Below are 21483 nucleotides of genomic sequence, written 5' to 3' on the forward strand. Positions count from 1 at the left end.
GGGCCTACTATAGACTGATCTAAAAATTGCAGCAATACAAAAAACTATTATGAATGGAACATCAGGCACATTTAAATCAAGTAAGGTTTTTGATTTTTAAATGTTTTTAAATATTTTCAACTTTTTGATCACACCTCATATTGTTTTAATGGGGTGTAGAAGCACATCTTCACGTCTAAAAGGAACAGTATGCAATGAATTCACATTAAATTCCCTCTCTTGTTCATTATGCATCTTAGCTTGGTCCCGCCCTGTCTAATTACTTTGATTTTGCACCTCTAGTGCTTAGCATAGCCTAGACGGTGTTCTCTGTGCCTGCCATATGTTTTCAATGTGTGTGGATGGTGTAATCCTTAGATCACCTTCTGTTCTACTTCACTTTACACGTGCTGCAATTCCACACCTTTTTTCCTAAGTCTTGCGAGTGGATTTTAGGTTTTTGCTCAGAGTAATACTGTGGAAGGGAATATTGACAAAAGATAATTTTGTGATTGTTTTTATTGCGGATGTTAGATGTTCATATTAGCACCATTACTTGCGTAACCTCGTTTCTCAGAGTAGTATGAGTGAAAGTATCATGGGAAGTAGAGCAGGGCGATATGACCAAAAATATTTATCACGATATACATTTGAAAATTTGCGATAACGATGTAACTGACGATATAATTGACACTAGACAAAATACTTTACAACTCCTCAACTTTATTAGTGCAAAAAACCCCATCAATGTATTTTCACTTAAACAAGCAGCTGTTTTTTTTATGTGCATCAAAGTTATATAAAAATGTAAGTGCAAATTCCTTGCTGACAGTTTAACCAAAAAGCATTTCCAGTGGAAATTGGCCGACATATCCTCAGCATAACCATGTATAATATCCACAAAACTTAAAAAGAGGTTATACACACACAATACGGTAATATTACGTTGAAGCACAGTACGTATCACTCCGCGAGGCTTCTGCCTACGATAGCCGTAACGCTCCGACAATCCATCAAGCGGTGCGGGTCCGTAGCTTAGCAAAGTCGTACTAAAACATTTGACAGATTTTCGAGCACCATGTACATAAAATCGTTTTGAAGTCAGTAAACACAACCAGAATTCATACATAAGGCACACGGGATTATAAGGGGCACTGTCGATTTTCAGAAAAATCAAAGGATTGATTTTAAGTGTGCCGTATTTTCCAAAACACACGGTAATAACGACGGCCCGCTAGCATGCTCTACCAAAAATAGTGCTTTGTTGTGTATCTGACGGAAGAAAGCTAAACCAGTTCCACACCACTGAAGTTGCAGCATTCTTACAAACCAATTCTGGTTCATCTGTTTCATTTAACGATCCACTTTCGCTCTTCTCATTCTGCGTCACCGCCATGTGCGTATGTAAACATAGGCACTGCGCATGCGCGTTTTACCCATATTCTATCGCAATATTTCATTTTCCTATCGTTGCCCAAAATTACACCGGTATTACCGTGAACGGTATGATATAGCCCAGCCCTAATGGGAAGGGCCTTCCTCATTGGCCGGTGATTGCAACGACCACGTTGGGCAGAATAGCCCACCTAGAGTTGTGCTAGAGTTATTATTCAAGATAAGCCCCTCATCTTGCTTCGCTTCAATGAGGACAGCTACCTGGTGAGAATTCTCACTCATGCTACTCTGAGAACCTGGATTACACAAGTAACCTCAAATTCTCAGACTCTTGTATTGCCAGAAATGCTCATCACTACCAATTCGCAAATAGCCCATCTATCCAAGTGAGGACCCCGAGCTTGTAGTTCAGTGTTGCTTTTGCTACATTTTCCAAGGCCATGAGTGCACTGGTTGCCAGATTACTAGTATAGTAGACTGGCGCCTGCAACCCCCAATTTATATAACCAAGAGCAACTGCCTCCACAATCAAATGCGACATCCGTTGGGTTTCAGCAATACCCTGGTCTGCCCTTGGGAAAACCAGAGTCCACGAATAGTACATTGAAAGTGCATGAATGTTACTGACATGTTTAGCAGAGGCTAAGGCTAGCAGCAACACTGCTTTCAAACAGATGTTTTAAATCGACCTCCTGCAGAGGTTCGAATACGGGGAGGGCCACAAAGCCCAACACTTCTAAGTCTCAGTGGGGTCAGGGTTGCAGAATCTTCAATTCTGCAAAGAGGTATATGTGCATGTAGAGTTGGAGCAAGGAGTGGTGTGACTGTGAGATGAAGGGCTCTACTGAAACAGAATTCATCTTTCAAAACGTGAAGGGACACCTAATTAAATCTGTCATTGCCTCTCACAAGGCACCCAGGTCCACTGCCTAAAAGTTCTGTGAGCCCATTTTCACAGGACTATTTTTTATAGAGAGTTACTGTAAATACTATATATTTTCTATATTAAGTTTAATTTAATTTCTTAATGGGACATAGTTTCATGTATGAAATCACCAGTTTAAAAAAAACAACTTTTTTTGCTGAAAAAATATGGTTCTACCACCATCTCATAAATTGGCAAACTTGTTTCTAAAAAGAAGAATTTAGAAAAAAAAAAAATCATACAGCACAGCAATCACACAAGTTACAGCTACAATCACACAAAGTTCCTGTTAGATTCTGATTTGATTGTGAGATAGCATCCTAGCAGCTCCCTCACAGTCACTGCAGTGGTACTTCAGATTTTGTAAACAGCAATCACTGCACCCTGTTTCTTAGTGTTATTCTGCATGACATGTAGGGCTTTTACATGCACATACGCACACACCAACACAAACATCAAACCCCAGGAGGGTTTCACCAGCATTCTACATGATGATGTATTTTTAGGCTCTGAGTCAGGCCACTGAACTCTGCCTGCCTCTGTGTGTGTGCTTATGCATGCATATGGTAATTGGCCAAGCGTGGCACTGAAGCATGCCATCCAACACAGCCTTCCCCACTGACCCAGAGTTGGATTATAGGAAATTTCATTCTTATCTAACAACCAAGCAGCTCCAGTTTAGAACACATACAACACTAGGGTGGCGTCTACCTACACCTCTACCCTGCTGCTCAATTTAAGCAGTAATTACACTTGACTGCAAATATTTGCACTCATTTTCTATGCTTGACTGAGGTGATGTGTTTGTTCAAAATTATTTTCCTGCTTCGCTGATGAAGATAAGTCTCAGAGTTTATAAACTGTAGAATTTTAATTTGTGTATGAGCTGGCAGCACACTTTCTAACATAACACGCTAACTGTTGCATTCAAGTGGATGGACTCTGTCTCCCCGATGCCTCAGCAATCTGTTCACAGCGCCTGGCAGATGAGATTACTGTAACTCAGCACCAATGAGACTAGATGAAAATGTTAAAACAGAACGCTTCTCTTCATTCTTCAATACATTTCCTGTATTTCAAGTACTGCATCTAGTAACCTGTTTTGGACCATCAGAGCGTTTCTACTGGAAAATTATCAACTGCTACTTCCAAGAAATGGACCAATTCTGCTTTTCCTTACTTTCAGTCATATGTGTACTGTTCCAGAAGTGGATGTTCATATTAAACATAGCAAAAGGGTCCAGTAATGAGGTCAGCATATGTGTGCAAATTCCTTGTGAGCCAAGTGCTCAGGCTTCAGACTGATGTTTCTAGCCTTGACGCTTTATGACATCAATGCGAGTAGGCATCCCAACATGGTCATCTCAAACACACAATGCTTCCTGTGAGCACAGAGGCCCCTCCCAACTGGCTCAAATTTTGTTTGCAAGCTGCAGCCAATCAGAAGGAGACTCTCTTAAACGGAGGGAAAGGAGTTAAAAGGGATTAACTCCTTTCCCTCCGAATGAGGCTTCATTAATGAAGTTCATTCAAAAAGTCACCATGAATACAAAGAAGACTTGGATATTTGAGTGCACTGCTAATGGACTTGATTCACCCACAGTGCAATGCAAAAGCAGGCACTGCTTGCTGCTGGAAAACTGAGTTTTTTTGAATTGGGATGGATGGATTAAAAAACAAAAAAAACAAAAAAAAAACCCAAAAACAACCCCCCCCCCCCAAAACAAAACAAAAATATGCATTGTGGTTAAAGTATAACAAGTCTAAATATCACATCATCATTCAGATCACGTACCATTTTTAGTGAATTTTGTTTTATACCAACTGAAAACCACCACGCGTATAAATAAACTGTTAAATATTAACACAATAATAACACTGTATGAAACTGACAAAAACTTCACTAAATGTTCAAATAACAAAAATGACCATTTTAAAATGTACTTTGGAGAGATTACTGAAAGATAACGCTTGTCATCGACTAGTCTATATTTACTGTGAGCCTGAGACAAACTGCTCCTTGGACAGAAAACAGTCACATTAGTAATATTGTAGTAGTAAAATTAGTAAAATGAAACAAGTGTGCGCAGCAGCAGAAAACACAAAGTGGATTACTCACCAGCGTTGGAGATGCGTCTCCCTCTCTCCCAGTCCTGCTGCTCTCTGTCCAACTGCTCCTGCTGCTCCTTCTCCAGCCGCTCTCTCTCCGCCTTCTCCCTCTCCATCAGTTCACGCTCGGCACGCTCCTGCTGCTCCTGGCGCTCCCGCTCCAGTCGCTCTTTCTCTGCCTGCGCCTCCCTCTCCTGACGCTCCCGTTCCTGACGTTCGCGCTCCTGACGCTCCAGCATTTCTCGCTCCAGGCGCTCCCTCTCTTGGCGCTCCCGCTCCTGACGCTCTCTCTCCTGACGTTCTCGCTCCTGGTGCTCCCTCTCCATCTCCTTCTGTTTCTGTGCCTCCTGAAGCTGCCTGGAGGAGCAAAAGAGATGCAGGAAAATGATGCAATTTAAAAAAAAAAGAAAAAAGAAAAAAAAAAAGAAAATCATCTTTCAAAATTTATTTGAGCCTCTTTGAGTCTACAATCAAATAATGTGTGCTGTTATTTTTACAATGAACAGTTAACTGCGGAGATGGGTTAAAAAATAAACAAACAAAAAAAACAGGATAAAAGAGTAATAAGTGTAAATGCTATGAATGAATTTGATGCACATATTGACCATGGTGACCAGCGGGCAATTACTCACATCATTACATAACACATGTCATATGATAACAAATTTTCCTCGGTGCAATAACCATGCTGTTACTCAACTTCAGCCAACTTCGTTAAAATCTGTGCGCATTAAAAACACATACACACTGACTGCCTGATGTGAAAGCCTGCTGCACAGAGCCAGGTGTGCCTGTCAGAGACACAGAAATATCAAAACTCTCACTGTGGCTTTTTTCCCCTCACCTAAAATCTTAAAATGTGACCTTAATAATGTGTTCAGCACAGACAGTGGTTGCAGACTCATGTTTAGCCACTAGGTGTCAGCAGAAGGCAGCAGCAGAAGAACAGGGAAACAAGAAATGAACCGTTTAAGCCATGTGCGCCAGTGTGAGCACTTCTGTGTGCCTGCATGTGGAAATGAAATCAAGTGCAACGTAAAGGAGGCCATTTTTCATTGCTATAGCTGAGATTCTCTGCAAAGATCGCTGCAGGTAAACCATTCAGTTTACAAGAACATAAAAAAGAACACAATAGGAAAAACTATCATGACCTAGTTTGAAAAATAAAAACTAATACTTTAACACATTTTTAGAACCTTAACTAGAAGGTAAGACCAAACAATATTTAAATGGTGCACTATAATTAAACAAAAAAACAAAAACACAGTGAACTGATAAGAAAAAGAAGACATTTTGAGACCTTTTCTCTGATTTCAACCATCAGATTTTCTACTTTGTGCACTGGGCTACTATGCAGATTGTAGCAATGACTCCATGAGGATGTGAGCACAGACTCAGTATGCTGTGTAGCAGAGCTTACTGGGGGAGTAAGCTGATATTGCATTAAAAGGTTTTAAAAAGCACAATAGTTACAGGTTAGAAAAGTGACAACTAAAAGACGAACACCAAACTGTTAAATCGAGGGGAGCGTATCCAGAACCCTATGGAAAAAGCCCATATTTGTAGACCAGTTTGGTCTACAAAAACAGTCTGCCCCTCAGCGCTCTGTGGTGCTACATATTTTTATTTGTAATGCCCTTTTTGGGCCGATGCTACAGGTGTTAGTGGACTGCCTCGCGGTCACCATTAAGCCATATGGATTGCGTATTTGAAGACTTGCTCTTCTCTAGAGCAGGTTATGCTCAAGATAAGAGATCAACACACAGCCCCACCCCCCAGCGCACTTCTCTGAAACATAATGTCCACTCCAGGAAAAGCCTGTGGAGCTCAGCAAGTAAAAAGAGACTGTCTCAACACTGCTTCACACCAATGAGACTGCAGCTGAAAGAACACAGCTACACGCTAAAAGCCCCTTAACATCTAATTTCATTGTAATTACTGACAAATAAGAGCGAGGAGAATTCTGCAACCATACACGGCATGCTTTTCTCCCTTTAAATAGACTTTAAAAAGTGAATTTTAAATAAATACAATTCTGCAAGCTATACAGTGCTTTTCCAGTCTTACTGACCAAACAATCATACAGCAGTTTTTACACTCTATAGTGTGCTTTTACCAACACACACACACACACACACACACACACACACACACACACACACACACACACTGCGCACACGTTCAGTCTGTATCATGTGCTCAGCTTTTTCAGATTATAGTTTTTCTTAGGATGAGTGAAGCCAGATAATGGCCATGTTGAACTAGCTTCATAGGACAGATCCCTGCTCCATTGAATGCATATGAAATCATCTACCAGAGCATGCAGCACTCTGATAGACTTTTGGGTACAAATAAATAACGTGTGTCTGTGTAGGGTGTGAACTGGGGGAAAGTACAAGAGATAAAATGTGAGGCAGAGAGCAGGTGCAAACAGCGGGAAGGTGTAATCTGTCAGGTTCACACACACACACACACACACAGAAATCTTTAATTTCATTGGAAAGCCTCAACTGTGTTGTCATAGCCTGATTTACGGGGTCATAAATTATACTTGTTGCAAATAAGTGAGCGTTACATTCATAAATTACACAACCAAGAAGAGAGATGGTGGGAAATTAAGTTAAATGCCAAAAGGCACTCCCCTCTCCCTTTCTCACACACGCACACACACACACACACACACCCACACACCAAATGAGATGCTGTCAGGTCGCTTGCCCTCACTCATCCTGTTCTTCTGAAAGCTGACTCACAGCTAAAAGTCAATCATCAGCACAAATGCTGCTTAATGCAAACTCCCTTTGCTTCCATCTGCCGGAGGGATACACACAAACTGCACTCGGCCTAATGCACTAACACACACACACACACACACACACACACACACACGGAGGAAGGTTTGGATTTGTGTTCTCACACAGTAGCATATATTTTGATTGTTCACTTCTAAGCCAAGGCAAGCAGGTGACTTCAGTTACTATAACAAGAAAAGGGTGACAGACCTAACACCTGTTTCAAATCCTACATTTACCCTTTTATTTTTAAACTGCAGATTTTGAATTCTGCACAGCTTCCCAGGTAAGGTATAAAATGAGACCAGATTCACCTTCTACATAATATGATAGACAGAATTAAGAACTGTTCACAGTGTAAGCTTACCTGGGATCACTACAGTCAAAAGGCAACTGAAAGTAATTTAAATGTGACAGCACAGCTCTCTTCTGGGACTTACCCACTCTTCTGTGCTTACACACTCACTCGTCACTTTGTTAAATATATCTGTTCAACTGTTCATTAATGCAAATATCAAATTAGCCAATCAACTGGCAGCAACTCATTTAGGCATGCCGAGATGGTTAAGACAACCATCTGAAGTTCAATGTGAGCATCTGAATGTGGGAGAACTGTGATTTAAAGGTTCTGTGGGTAAAAACGCCTTGTTGATGTCAGAGGAGAAAAGCCAGAGTACCCTTAGCTAATAAGAAAGCAACAGTAACTGAAATAACCACTTTTTTTTTCCCCATCCAAGGTATGTAGAAGCATGTCTCACACTCAATATTCTCTGATGTGCAGCTGACAAATTAGCAGCAATTGTGTGATGCCATAACGTCAGTGTGGACCAAGATCCCTGGTCCCATCGCCTTGTTGAATCTATGGCATCAAATACTGAATCAATTTTGAAGTCACAAGGGCTTCCATCCCAGTACCAGCAAGAGGTACTTACACAAGCGGACAATGAGTGTATGTGGAAAGCATAAGATCCAGAGAGCAGCAGTCAATGACAACAGATATGTATGTCAGCAATGAATGAAGTCAGGCGCTGGGGTGAAGGTGGGTTGCAAAGCAGCTTGCAGATGTTAAATAGCTTTTAAAGTAGAAGTTACATTCTCCCAAATATGGTGATGCAGAGCTTTATGTTATGTACTTTCACCACATCTTATGTACTCACAGGCACGCCCACACACACCCAGATGCATTGGGAACAATTAGTATCTCTCCTGGTAACACAGACATGCAAACTTAAGGACTCGACCCTTACATAACCTGCTCTACATCCCGAACCACCACCAACCTATATGAGGCAACTGACTGCATTAAGAGCTGCAAAGTCAACTGAGCTCAACTTTGCAGCCTGCATGAACTAATGCTGCACGCTCAGTTTTGCTGCTGGTAATTTAGAAGCTTGATCTATGATACAGAGAAGAGTTAACACGTGAATGATTTCAGTGTTTGGCTTCATTATGACTGATTCAGACCTCAAGTAGTACTCAGTCTCAGTTTGGCTGTGATGTGCCTGCAGAGCTCTTCAGCAGCTTACTGGGATTAGCCTGACCAGTAAAAGAGCAAAGAGGTGAAAAGATCAAAGAAAAATCTCTTCCTTCAGCAGTGGTATGAATGAAACATGGGTTTCTCCCATTTTCCACTAGCAGAGAGACAGAAAACACCAAAGGATGGAAAGATGGAGAGAAAAGAATGATAGAAGGAAAAGGTGGAAGAAAGCGAGCCCATGGAAGGCTGCTCCCTCCTTAACTCACTGTCTGCCTGTCACTCACACACTTAAACCGTCCCAGTTCTCACGGTGTCTCAGTTGTGCATTGATGTAATTACAGAAAAACGGAGCAAACCTGGATTCATGGCCAATGGAAGTGCAGCAGAGCCATGTCTCTGAGGATTTCACAGTCTTCTCTGGAGGCTTTCCAGATCTACAATAATCTACACTCTGATGGCAAATTAGTCCCTGTGGGATCCTCAGCGCTGCAACAGCATCAGAATATCTTCGGGATTAAAAATAACTCATGATGTCATGGTTGACGGCAGTAAAAGAAGTTTCATCAGGAAGAGGTCCACGTTTTTCATTCATTTTGCAATTTTCTGTGTGATGATGGTCAAAGTGCTAGCAGCAAAATGTTAGCAGGGAAGTAGGCACCTGGTGCAATTTGTCAACCAGCAATGTTGGAAGTCCTAAAGCCTTTCTGTGTTCTAAATCCATATGTGCTTTATTACTCAGACAGGGAAAGTGTAGAAATAATCCTCTGTGAAAAGGATGACTGCTCCAGTCAGCTGCTGTTGAGATGTTTGTGGCAGACCCTGGGTACACATGAAAACACCTACAGGTCACTCCTAAAGCTTCATGACAATTTAATAGTTTGCAAGATTTAATTCCATCTGGTCCTAGAGATTAAACCAAAACACTGCCTGATGGTCAGAACATGAACAGCCTGGCAGTGATGCAACCCACTAGCAGGACTGATTATAACAGTTCAAAGACCTTCTGTAGTGGGTCCTTGGAGCCCTTATCCACTGGTAACTACTGTGTTCAACTGCTAAGAATTAGATTTACAATGGTTCTCCCAAAAACACTGCTCACATCACGTGTTATTACTAACAACCACAAGTTATTTAAGATGAAGTTGTTTTGTGTATTATTTCACTCCATTTCTGTCAGAATTACATCTAAAATTGTAAATTACATCATACAGAACTATACCTCAAAATCTACATGTTTTATATTAGATATTAGTTAAGTTACAGCAAATGGAGTGTTAAAACATTTACACCAACCAATCACTGAATCCAAGCACAGTGGTTAAAAAACAAAAAACATGTCTTGAACTTTTCCCAATACTGGAGGTGATCCAGTGCAGCAAGTTTCCACACTGCTAGCCTCTCCCAAGGCTGTAAGCTAAAGAGACTAGGTGATTCACTGGAGAGTACGCCAACTGTCGGGACAATGTGCAGCATAATAAAGGTTATCTTTATCAAGTGACAAGTTCCAGATTAGAAGTAAGAATATTCATAGCCAACTTTTTACCTTTCAGCCTCTTTTAAAACTTCTTAAACTCATTTCGAGCTCTATATTTTTATTCTGGGATAGTAGAGAATAGCTTGGCATAAATCACAGTCTAGACAAATCCCGATTTAGCTGGTTGAATTTCAGATCCCTCTCTGAAATTCTGATTAACTGACCCTACAAACAGAAGGTTTGAACTGCAGGTGGGTGGGGCTGCTGTGCTTACAGTTGTATTTTTGCACATTTTTAACAAAATTTTCCCACTGAAGGGTGGCTCAAGACCTTTGCACAGTGCTGTATATACGACAGAAAATAAAAGCAGACTAGTAGCATCTATGCTACAGAACTGTGTTCCCACAGGGACTTTTGTTGTAGGGGTACATTCTGACAAAGAAACATGAACTCCTAGAGATAGTGTAATTTGTCTTGTGTGCTCTCCCTCTGGTGACAGAGGTGTACTTGCTGAATCAGTTCTAATTAGAGCAAAGAGGCAACCTCAGCTCTGCTGTCGGGGTTGGAGTTTGTTTTGTTGTAGTTAAATGGCTCTGCTGGTGTTGATGAATGTCTTTAGGCTCAGAGGATATTCACGCTCTTGACTGGTGCAACTTTTTGCCCAGAAAAGGACATGGGAATCATGACTTGGATGTTTCAGGTTTCCAGCCTGAACATACAGGTTTCAGTGCAGGGCCATCCTTTTGTCTAAGTGCGGTAAGTAGTAGTGTGCCAGCAGCTGGACAACCGTATACACAAATGCTAAAATTTATGAACGTAACACACGCACACAGCATTCTTCTAAGAGGGAGATCATGACATTCCTACACAGTGAGCACACCAACTTAAAATATCCCATCTGGAGAGACGTGGTCGTGAAGAGTGTGAATGTGGTTAAATGTGTTTTCTTGTATCTGTGTACGGGAGGGAGCAGAGCGCCTGTAGTCTGTCAGGGGGACACCTTTGAGGTTATGACACAGTGTAGCCTTTCAGCTGATGTCATGTGATAATAATAAGCACATTCCTGTTCAGTGAGAGCAGCTTCTCCCACAGCCGGAACTTCAAGCACACTCACCCTCTTTCATTAATAACAACAGATGAGGAAACGGCTTCATCACACACGCTTTTATGGACGGAGAAATGAGCCTAGTGAAATTCCTTTTACTGTTGAGGCACAGTCAGTGTCTGTTAATGGAAATAAATCCATAATATAAAGCAGCCTGTGAATCTGAGTCAGTTTTCATTTCACATTTGCAAATGTAAAATTTTACTTTAGAAACTAATAACTTCTGTTTCCGGTTTAGTTGTCATTCCATAAAATCTTTAATTGCTCCACTCAACTATATTCAAATAAATAGTTTCACAAAATGTATCAAAAAGCACATCTATCCATTCAGCTCATATTCTAATGTGTGAAATTTCCTCCTCATAAGCAGAAGAGAATAGATTGATGGTTGGAATTCCATTAAAACCATCCAAACAGCACAAACACAGTTCAGTTCAGTGCCTCTGATTGGCTGTGATGAGGATAACAGGCATTACCTGCCAGTCAAAACAGCCACACACAGTTCTAATGAAATTTAAATGGGTGATTTACACCCCAAATAACTTTAACTCTTTTATTTACCAGACTAAACAAGTTATGGTCATGACTGAAGTTGGGCATTTTTAAACATGGAGTCTATCCGGACTAATGTGATTTTGGAGCAAGCTTCAAGTGACCGTTGGGGAATAGCAGTTTGCATACTTTGGAAAGATTTTTTTTGAACCACACAAGGTTTTTACAGTTTTCTGTCTAGGAGACAGAGTTCAGTATCTTTTGTCTTTTCCAGAAATCTTTTATGGAATTCCATTCTGGAACTGACAGTGTTTAATAAAGCAGAGTATGTCGTCACTTCCAGGAAACCGATGTGACAACTACCACATTAAATTCCCCTTTCTATACATTCCTGTCTTATTTCCTGTCTCCAGTGGGTGAATCAAAAAACGAGCTCCCCTTCCCTCCGCATCCCTCTATGCCTCGCAGGGAAACGTCACAGGATTCAAAGCTGTGAAAAGCCTCGTGCACCGTTTAACTGGCGTCTCACTCGCCTCGTGACAAGCGTTGCTGGGAAACCGTTGCTATGCAAGTGTGGGCGGTGGCGCGGCCTGAATCTCGGCATGCACGTACATGCATATGCACACACGTTCCTTTCGTCTTTGCAAAAACTTTGAGATACTCAGGAAGTCGGGAAGGATTTGGGATGATATTGAAAACATCAAAAGGCTTACAGTCAAAACTGAGAGGCACGAAACAGAGGGAGAGAGCTGCACAGGCACAATGCAAACAGCTATAGAACAGGATCTGCAGTCAGGCTGTAAGGATCAAAGAACTGCAAATGTTTTCAATAGGAGTTAATATTTTTAGTTAGGCAAGAAGTATTAAAAAAATTATAAAAACTACTCCTAATGAACTAAAACTAAATAAATAAAGAAGTGTATATGGTGGAAAAGTAGTATAGGTCAAAAACAAATCAGTCTAAAGTGAAAGAAAAAGTTTGAGTCACCATCATGTTCAGCTTCATCAGTTTTGGACAGGAGTCCCTATAGCAGTCGCAGCGTGGAGGCTCTTCTACGCCAACCCATCACACAATCATTACACACCGTTTCTGTATTTCCAGCAAGCTCTAACAGACAGAAACTGAGTGACTATTAACTGAATACCTTAGTAATTAATGACAGCAGTCTGCGACACAGCATGACAAAAGCTCGCTGAGAGCGACACTTTCTGAAGCAGCATTTAGGGCCGTCACAAGCTCCCATTTTTACAGCATAATAGGTCCACTTTAACAATGTGAGGAGAAGAAGCCAACAGAATGAGGGCTTCTCCTGCCACTTCTATATTCTTGTTAAACCATGTCATGTTTTTATTATTGACTATAGTGGTTATCCAGAGAGGGAGACGTTTCATTATGTCCCAGAATACTGGAAAACAAAGAAGCTCACATTCTGTCAGCTTTAATCAGATACAGAATAACTAAATAAAGCTAAACTGAGAGCGAATTAACAGAAAAATGTCAGTGTTCATTTAACACTGTATTATATGTATTATGTATAACGCAGTTATCTGTAAAGAGAACCTTAACCACATCTGCGTAACGTCAGCGCAATCTGTCCGAGCAGAAGAACACTGCCCGTTTCAGCCGATTTATTTTTGTTTTACTTCATCCTGAATGACGAGTGATTTTATCCACTGGCTGTAACACTCACTGACCCTGGAAATATTTATCTGTACAGTCCTTCATACTGAAATATTGTATGAATATTTCAATCTGTGGCTTTAAGACATTCGGGTGTTTAAACATCGAGCTGAAAATGATGTCACAATCTGGCTTTGCCATTTTGCCACAAGTGACAACTGCACTGAAACTCCTGGGACACTCAAGTCTGGCAAAATCTGCTGGCCAGCTGGAGTCAGCGGCTTGCTTGATTGGCTCACAGGACAAGGAAGTGTTGTCTGAATGGACAGGAGCCCAGATGGACCATATGGACCTACTCTATGAAGAATCTAGTCCAAATGTGCAATATACACATACACCACTCCATGTGTCATGTGACCCACTGACAAAAGACCCCAACCCTGCTATCAAAGCAATCGGTCTTAGAGTTTTGAGTGTGTGCTTGCATGGAAAGAGTGTGGATTAATATCCAGCACTGTCATTTGAGAATTTCTGCGGATATCAGCACAGGTTTGTGAGAGCGCTCGTTTCCACCAGCAGCTGCTGTGCTCTTACCTTCGAGCTCCTTCGCTAACAGCTAACAGAACCTGAGCAGAAACACACATGCATCTTTATCCTCTTCCATACCTCCATCCTCGCTTTCATTCAAGGCGATGCAACACATTTCCTCTTTCGCTCTCTCCCCCGACACACTCGATCGCTCCCACACAGCACACGGCTATTTATAACACAGCCTATTATTTCCAGCTCGTGTCTTTTTAATCTGAGGGTAGTACCCTGCATTTCTGAACAGGTGGTTCAGCTTCACTTTTTCCCTTAGCTGCAGAATGAATACATGCAACAAATCACTCACTCCTGAAGTGGCATTGTCTGCTTGCTTTCCTTCATCTATGTATTCATGAAAAGGAGGAATACTAAGAGGGGGGAAAAAACCAACAAACAGGGAAACGTGCATCATTTTCCCCTCCTATCATGTGACTCAGTGGAAAATCCCATCACAGAGATGTTTGGATATTCTGGCCTTTCCACAGTAGAAGGATCTCAGTGTTTGCTTCTCACACAGAGCAGAGACCCACAAGTGAGCAAGACGAAGCCACACTGATGAGTGTGGAATGAGTCTGAATGAACGTGTGTGGTTAACTGAGGAACGAGGTGGATCTCAAAACGAGGCAGAGAGGAATTTGGAGAGGGGGAAAGACAATCTTAGTATATCCACACTCTCAATTTCTTTATTCACTCCCTCTCTCCATCATTCACACAGCACAAGGCTGAATGATTCCTGATGAACAGCAGAGAGCAAGCTGAAATTAAATATTATCTCCTTTGATGATAGTGTCTGCAATTATTCATAACAGACATGAAACAGGCTGGATGAGACAAAGGTGTCAAAGACAACTTATAAGACAACATAAAATAAACGTCAGTGAAACTTATGAGTGGATTTATTTCTCCAGGTTATTATTTTTTGTTTGAGTGCTTCCCAATAAAGATTAAAAATAAGATAAATTACGAACAGGGAGTGAAAGATGAAAGATTGAAGGTGGTGAAACACTCTAGCTCTCTCTTCAGCTACTTTAGCCATAGTCTGATGCTATGCTAGCTCTTCTTTGTCATAACCTGACCCCGAACTAGACCCAGAAGTGTTTCCTTAATAATGCTGTAAGATGCTGGCCTATCAAGTTAGTCTACCAGTAGAATAAGAGACAGAACCTCTGTGATTAATCCAGGAGATGCTGTGTTTAAGAAACACAGCATCTCCTGACCACAGACCAAAGTTATAAAGTTAGAGCGTGGTCGCTAGGGCTGCCACGATTAGTCGACTAGTCACGATTACGTCAATGACAAATTTAATAGTCGACGGTCGTTTAAAGCCTTGTAAGATCCTGAAAGACGCAGGAATAAGTAGTAGGATTTAAGAGTGTAATAACGGATTGAAACAGAAGGTGGCAGCACTGCATGTACAAGGATGCCAGCTGCCGTTAAACCCCAAAGAAGAAGAAGCAACTCCGGTATCATAGCTGTATCCAAATTCAGGGGCCGCATCCTTCGGAGGCCGCATTTGAAGGCCGATTACGTTACAGTGACGCGACGAAGGCTTTCCAAATTCGAAGACTTCTGCAAATGCAGCCGACAAATGCGTCCTACTTTTCCCCAGATTTGAAGGATGGGTCGGGCATATCCTTTGTGGCCCAACCTATCTCAGAATCCATAGCACGGCTCAGCCAATTCCAGTTTCCAACAATGGCAGCAGCTACTTAGTTTTAATATTAATCTTATTACTCTTTCTGGGTCACAAAATAAACTTTTAACATATTTTCAGGTGAGAATGTAGGTGTGTAAACTTCAAATATCTGCTCAGTTTATCAAGACATCACATATTTGTAGAAGTGCTGCGACGTTTTTGGAGACATCTGTTACCCACCAGCTCGATAGCTAGCCGGGGTTCAAGGCTCACTAGAGCCGGTGAGATAACTTAGATAACTTAAAACTGTTGTTGTTTGGCTTATTTTTAGTGTTTTATTTGTTCCTGAGTAAATCAGTTTGGCTGAGATTAAAGTCACAGTTTTCACACAGCTGAATAAACGTCAAACAGAAAACTGATTAAACAGCAGTGTGAGATGGTAGAGAATTTACTCCAGTGTCCTGTTATATTTTAGATAGCAAGAAGCAGACAGCTGAGTTTATTAAACTCCACTGAGACAATCTGCAAAATTCATTAAAAGTTTAATAAACTATCATCTTGTCTTTATTTTTAGTTAGCACATACCTTAAAAACTTCAAGCTGTAGGCTAATGATAGTTATATAAGCCGAGACGCATGCTGATGCAATAAGCTATAGTTTTACGTCCAATGGATGCATGATCTGATTAGTCGACTAATCGCAAAAAAAATTTGTGACTAGTCGACTATCAAAATAGTCGTTTGTGGCAGCCCTAGTGGTTGCAAGTATTGCAAGAGTCATCAGTGCGCTGCAACTTGATAACTACAGTTTATCAGTCAAACATCCTCTGGCATTAATGTCAGGTGACAGTGCCAACCACTACACCACCATGACACCACCCGTCCCTAATTTTACCTAATTTTAGGTGGCCTTAGCTCTCTAACATTGCTAAAATACTGTCTGAAACCACATCAGTCTATCTGATGTAGAGCCTTGGCTATGAATATAAGCCATAGTTGATCCCACAGCAACACAAGCTACCTGCTGAAGTTCAGAAAATTTAGAATTAAAAGTCTCAAAAATGGCTTTTAGATTGCCGTGGATTAACTACGGGTGTGTCTACAGTCAGGTGAAAACCACAAACCTTTCGAGTGATTAGCTGAAGTAGGCAGGATGTACAGTGGAGGTAAACAGAGCCAAGACTGAATTCATGTGTTGGACAGTTTGGTCAGATCAGCAAACACTACAAAACTGATCCTACAAATTAAAATCCCATGATGACTGTTTCACAGATGTTCCAATAAACAGTCAACAAAACCAGCTGGATCACAGACAGTGGTGTAATGACAGCCATCTGTTGTTCAAAAAGTAATATTTGTGAACCCAAGAGTCCAAAGCTTGCAGTGAGTTTGTGTTTCTTTTAATAAAGCAGAAATGTTAGTACTAATGTGCATTTCATTTTTACACTACTCTCCTCACATCGCCTGTTCTCCCGTCACCGACCCCCTCACTTTTCTCAACCTATGTTCTCTTTGATCCACACATCCTTTGCACACTCTTCCACGGGCTTGACAGTAGCCTATGTATCATCAGATGACCTCCGTCACATCTTCACTTGCTGCCTGTCTGTCATCTGCTGCTAAGTGTGGAACGTGACTGGAACTGGGAACAAGAGCATGGAAGGGAAGGGAAGAAGGAAGAGATCGATGACAGCAGGCAGAGACAAAGCTGTAAAAGAGAAAAAGCAAAAACGAAGAGGAAAAAACAGCAAGAAGAAATGGAGGGGACACCAGCAACCAGATTCAAGTTCCCCTCCAACACAATTAGAAGTATTGAGGCCCACTTTCACAGAAATCACTGCACTTTTCCATTTATTTCTAATAATGAGATAAACTAAAACAAGTAAATGGAACCACAGCTAATAAAACCAGTTAAAAAAAATTATCTAATATGCTTCCTTCCACTATGGGAAAAAGTTTGATGGGTGGCCATGCCAAAAACACCATATAGATTATTGCATTTTGCATGTGTCTGCAAGTCTAAGTGCCCATTGAATTTTGCAGGAATGCACAGATGATTTTGCAGTATGTTGGAAAAATCTGTCTTAAGCATTACTGGACTTGCTGTGGCAGCCGGTTAAAAAGGTGCATGTAAACAGTCTAACTAGTCTATGCCAGAAGCACAAATGCAACACAGTTCTAGTCAAATTACAAAATGCCCACCCCCCCCAAAAACCCCCAAAAAAACCCAAAACAAAACCCCAGTTCAGCCGAAACCTTCACATTTATTCAATGCCTTCACTGTCTCACAGCACATAATACTTTAAAATGCTGACGTGTTCAGCAGGATTGGAGTTTGGTGATTTGGAGAATCATCACATTCGCAATGTGCTTGAACACCTGGATTGATCATGTTTCAAGTGTTACACATTTCACTTTGATGCCCCTATTTATTTCTCACTTCACTGTTAACTCCAAGTTGTTGTAATAAGGTGTTGTTGGTTGACTCATGTGGCACATTAAGACAAAACTATTAAGACAGCCAAGGCGTCTCAAGAATTGCTCTGCCTGTGAGAGCGCTGAACAGGATCTGAACCTTAGCCAACAGCTGTGCTCCATTAATGCAGCCCTGTGTGTATCCATGTAACTGTGTGTGTAGCTGTTCCATGGTTTCTATATTACCTCAAGAACAAGTGGCCTTGTATGGAGAAGAAAAACAAGGTTTTGTTTGAGTGTATGCGCGCATAAGACTATATCCACAGCATTCAGAGGCCTTATGTTACAGCTGAGCTTTGCTGGTGTCACTAAGCACATAAAGATGACAATTGTTTGTTATTCTCTGCCGTTACTCATTTTGAAACAATAATACAGCCCAATCTCTGAGCATAGCTACTATTTTACCATTTGTTTATACTTAAATTTGGCCCACGGCTTTAAACTGTTCCCACAGACTGTATCTAAAAGATGGACCTTACCCACTGATGAATAATCTTATTTTATTTTCTTGATTTGCCATCACATTGCACGCTCAAACAGAAGTGACTCAATCACAAGAAGATCCGTTCTAATTCTCACCTTGCTTTATCATTGTTCTAGGCATTAACCGGGGCCTTACAAAATTAACTTACGAAATAATCACCACTGTGTGCATAGAAATGCATGGTATGTCCTTCAATATCAATCATACAGATTATTCAATAACTTCTGTAACAAAGTAACGACATAACGGCTTGATCAGTATGAGGAGAAGAAGAGAGTGCAGGCAGAGTGGACATTGGTGTCAAAGGTGATCTGTGACAGATGGTAGTGAGACCTCACCAAAGAGAAAGAAGGAAAACTAAAAGTGGCAAAGTGTAAATGTTAGGATTTTCACTGAGTGTGAACAAGATGGACACAATTAGAAATGAGCATGTCAGAGGGACAGATCGGGTTCAGAAACTTGGAGCTACTGTTAGAGAGGCTAGGTGAGATAGTTTGGACATGTGCAGGAGGAGGGAGTCTGGATAATATAGGCAAAAGGATGGCGCAGATGGAGCTGCCAATCAGGAGGAAAACAGGAAGACCACAGGATGGATGTAGTGAAGGAGGACATGTAGAGGGTTGCTGGGATACGGTGAGATGGAGGCAGATTATCTGCTGTGGCTCCCTCTGAAGGGAGCAGCCGAAAGCCAACAACAATGAAGACGTAGCAGTAACTAATCTGATTACTGGATTTAGAGAGCAGGGAGGAGGAACGCAGTAAAGCGATGAGTCGAGAAAGGGAAATTATGTTTGGTGCAGTAAAGTGTGGTCAGACCAGAAACAACTGTCTTCTGCTAACACAACATTAATTCTCTTTACAAGCATCTGCACAGACAGCATGCTAACATGCTAAAACAAAGCTAGACACAGCAAAGCAGCCAAAGCCTGATCTTCAACAGGTAACAAAAGCAGTGGTTAGTGTTGTAGCACCCATTTCTACCTGTCCTGTTCCTACAGCAGGAATAGGACCTGGTTTACAACTTTGTTGACAAAGATCCTGTGTGCATCCTCATTAGGACAGGGGCTTGTGTCAGCATGTGGGAATATAAGCTTTAGGTTTATATCAGCAGTCCCCGACCTTTTTTGCGCCACGTACCGGTTTATGTCCGGCAATATTTTCACGAACTGGGCTTGAAGGTGTCACGGATAAATACAACAAAATAAAATCAGTACCAGTACCAAAAAAACAAAAAAGATTTACTCATAACACAAGGGAAAAGACCCAGGAAAAGGGAGTTAACGAAAAAAAAAAAATCATGATAAAAACCCTAAAAATCATAAATTTCACACCCAGGTTGAGGCTTGGGTGAACCTCTCGTGGCCTGGTACCAAACGATTCACGGACCGGGGTTGGGGACCGCTGGTTTATATCATTACTGGTAATTATGTGCCATTATATTCCATGCCATGCTACAGTGTAACACAAAAGTAATGTAACAAGTAGTGTGAAGAAGTACTCGCCAGGTAGCGATTAATATCATGTATTACTTATTTTAATACATGATATGTAACGCATTACTTAGTGTTGGACCCTGCATTATGACAGACTTTAAGCATGAAAAGTAGTCCTTACCTCCTCTGCAGGTCCATCTCCTCTGGCGTGGGACCATTCTGAACCTGGGGGCCCTGTCTGGGCAACGTAGGACCTGTAGAGGGCAACACACACACACACACACACACACACGGCAACTGTTAGACATTCAGCTCACATGATCATTGTTCCAGTCAAAGCATCTGACCTATCAAAATACAAGGTTTTTAAGGTAACCTGTGCAAAGAGCTGCTCAGAACAGTTCAGAGTGAAAACAGGGAGATTCTCCTGGTTGCCATAGTAACCAAATTATCTGGCAAAATATCTGCAGTTTATCTGGCTTCTGTAGCTCTCTGGTGGCTTCATGTCCTGTAAAGCCATTTCTGGCAGACACTTGTTATTTGCTAAGAAAGGGAGGTAAATACTCGGAGCTGGACTGAAGCGCCAGGTCTGAGAGAAGAAAAAGAAAAAGCAGCACCAGGAGGAAAAAACAAAACTAGCACCAAAAGGCTTTGTGGAATCTTTAACGCGCTCACGTTTCATATTCGATCCAAACACGCAAACACTCAGTGCTTCCACATACATCTGCTACACTCCAGGTTCAAGTCATTCCACCACCCCACCCTCTTCCTGTAGGAACATCTGGATGCAGAGCAGTTCTCCCTTTCTTCTCTTGTTAACTGAGATGCGTCTCAGACTCCCAGGGGGGCTTTGAGCTTTCAGTGTGTCCAGTTAGATTTTGTTTTTTGTTTTTCCAAAGGAAACATCATCACAATAAAGACGCAGTGTGAAAAATAACAGGTACTTTAAGCTTAAAATAAAAGTAATAAACAATGATGTGAGTCTCTGCAATGAAGTAAATTCAAAGTGTAGACGGTGGAAATCACAGAATTAGCCCTGTTTCATTTGAAACGCTGAATTTAGAACATCCAGTCATTTTTATAAAAGCTCAAAACCTTCTGAACAGAAACCATCATGTATCCATATTAGTGTGTACCACAAATACTACAAGTTTCCAGTCATTCAGAGAACAATCGCCACCATATTACCTACTTTTCTCTTTTATCAGCCATTTTTGTAACCAAGCAGGTACAGCAGGTGTGTGTGAGAGTGTGTCTTTGTGTGTTTTGTATACAGACAAAGCAATAGGAACTAGTCAGAATCATGCGGGCCGAATTGAAGAATCTGAGAATCTGCCAAGTCTGTCTGACGGTGACCTATTATGCTTTTATTCTTGGAAGTAGTGCTACATTACAAATACAGTTTGAAATGATCTGCGGTAATTTTAAAATGACTCAATATCAGTGCAGCACCATGGGTCAACCGTATTACGACGCGGCTGGGGGGAAAACGTAGAGCATCA

General features: G+C 41.3%; 1 protein-coding gene across 5 annotated transcripts in view; it reads right to left on the reverse strand.

Annotated features, from left to right (window-relative positions):
• The window catches only part of enah (ENAH actin regulator), a 133151-nt gene that overhangs the window by 17214 nt on the left and 94454 nt on the right, over nucleotides 1–21483 (reverse strand). For all 5 annotated transcript variants that reach the window (XM_063494884.1, XM_063494882.1, XM_063494887.1 and 2 more), the window contains exons 4-5: nucleotides 20163–20235; nucleotides 4419–4765 (exon numbers count right to left, since the gene is read on the reverse strand). In XM_063494884.1, coding sequence (XP_063350954.1) covers nucleotides 4419–4765; nucleotides 20163–20235 — 420 coding nt within the window. The remainder of the gene's footprint in view (nucleotides 1–4418; nucleotides 4766–20162; nucleotides 20236–21483) is intronic.

This window comes from Pelmatolapia mariae, linkage group LG15 (genome assembly GCF_036321145.2).
Source record: "Pelmatolapia mariae isolate MD_Pm_ZW linkage group LG15, Pm_UMD_F_2, whole genome shotgun sequence".
In the NCBI taxonomy this organism is placed as follows: Eukaryota; Metazoa; Chordata; class Actinopteri; order Cichliformes; family Cichlidae; genus Pelmatolapia; species Pelmatolapia mariae.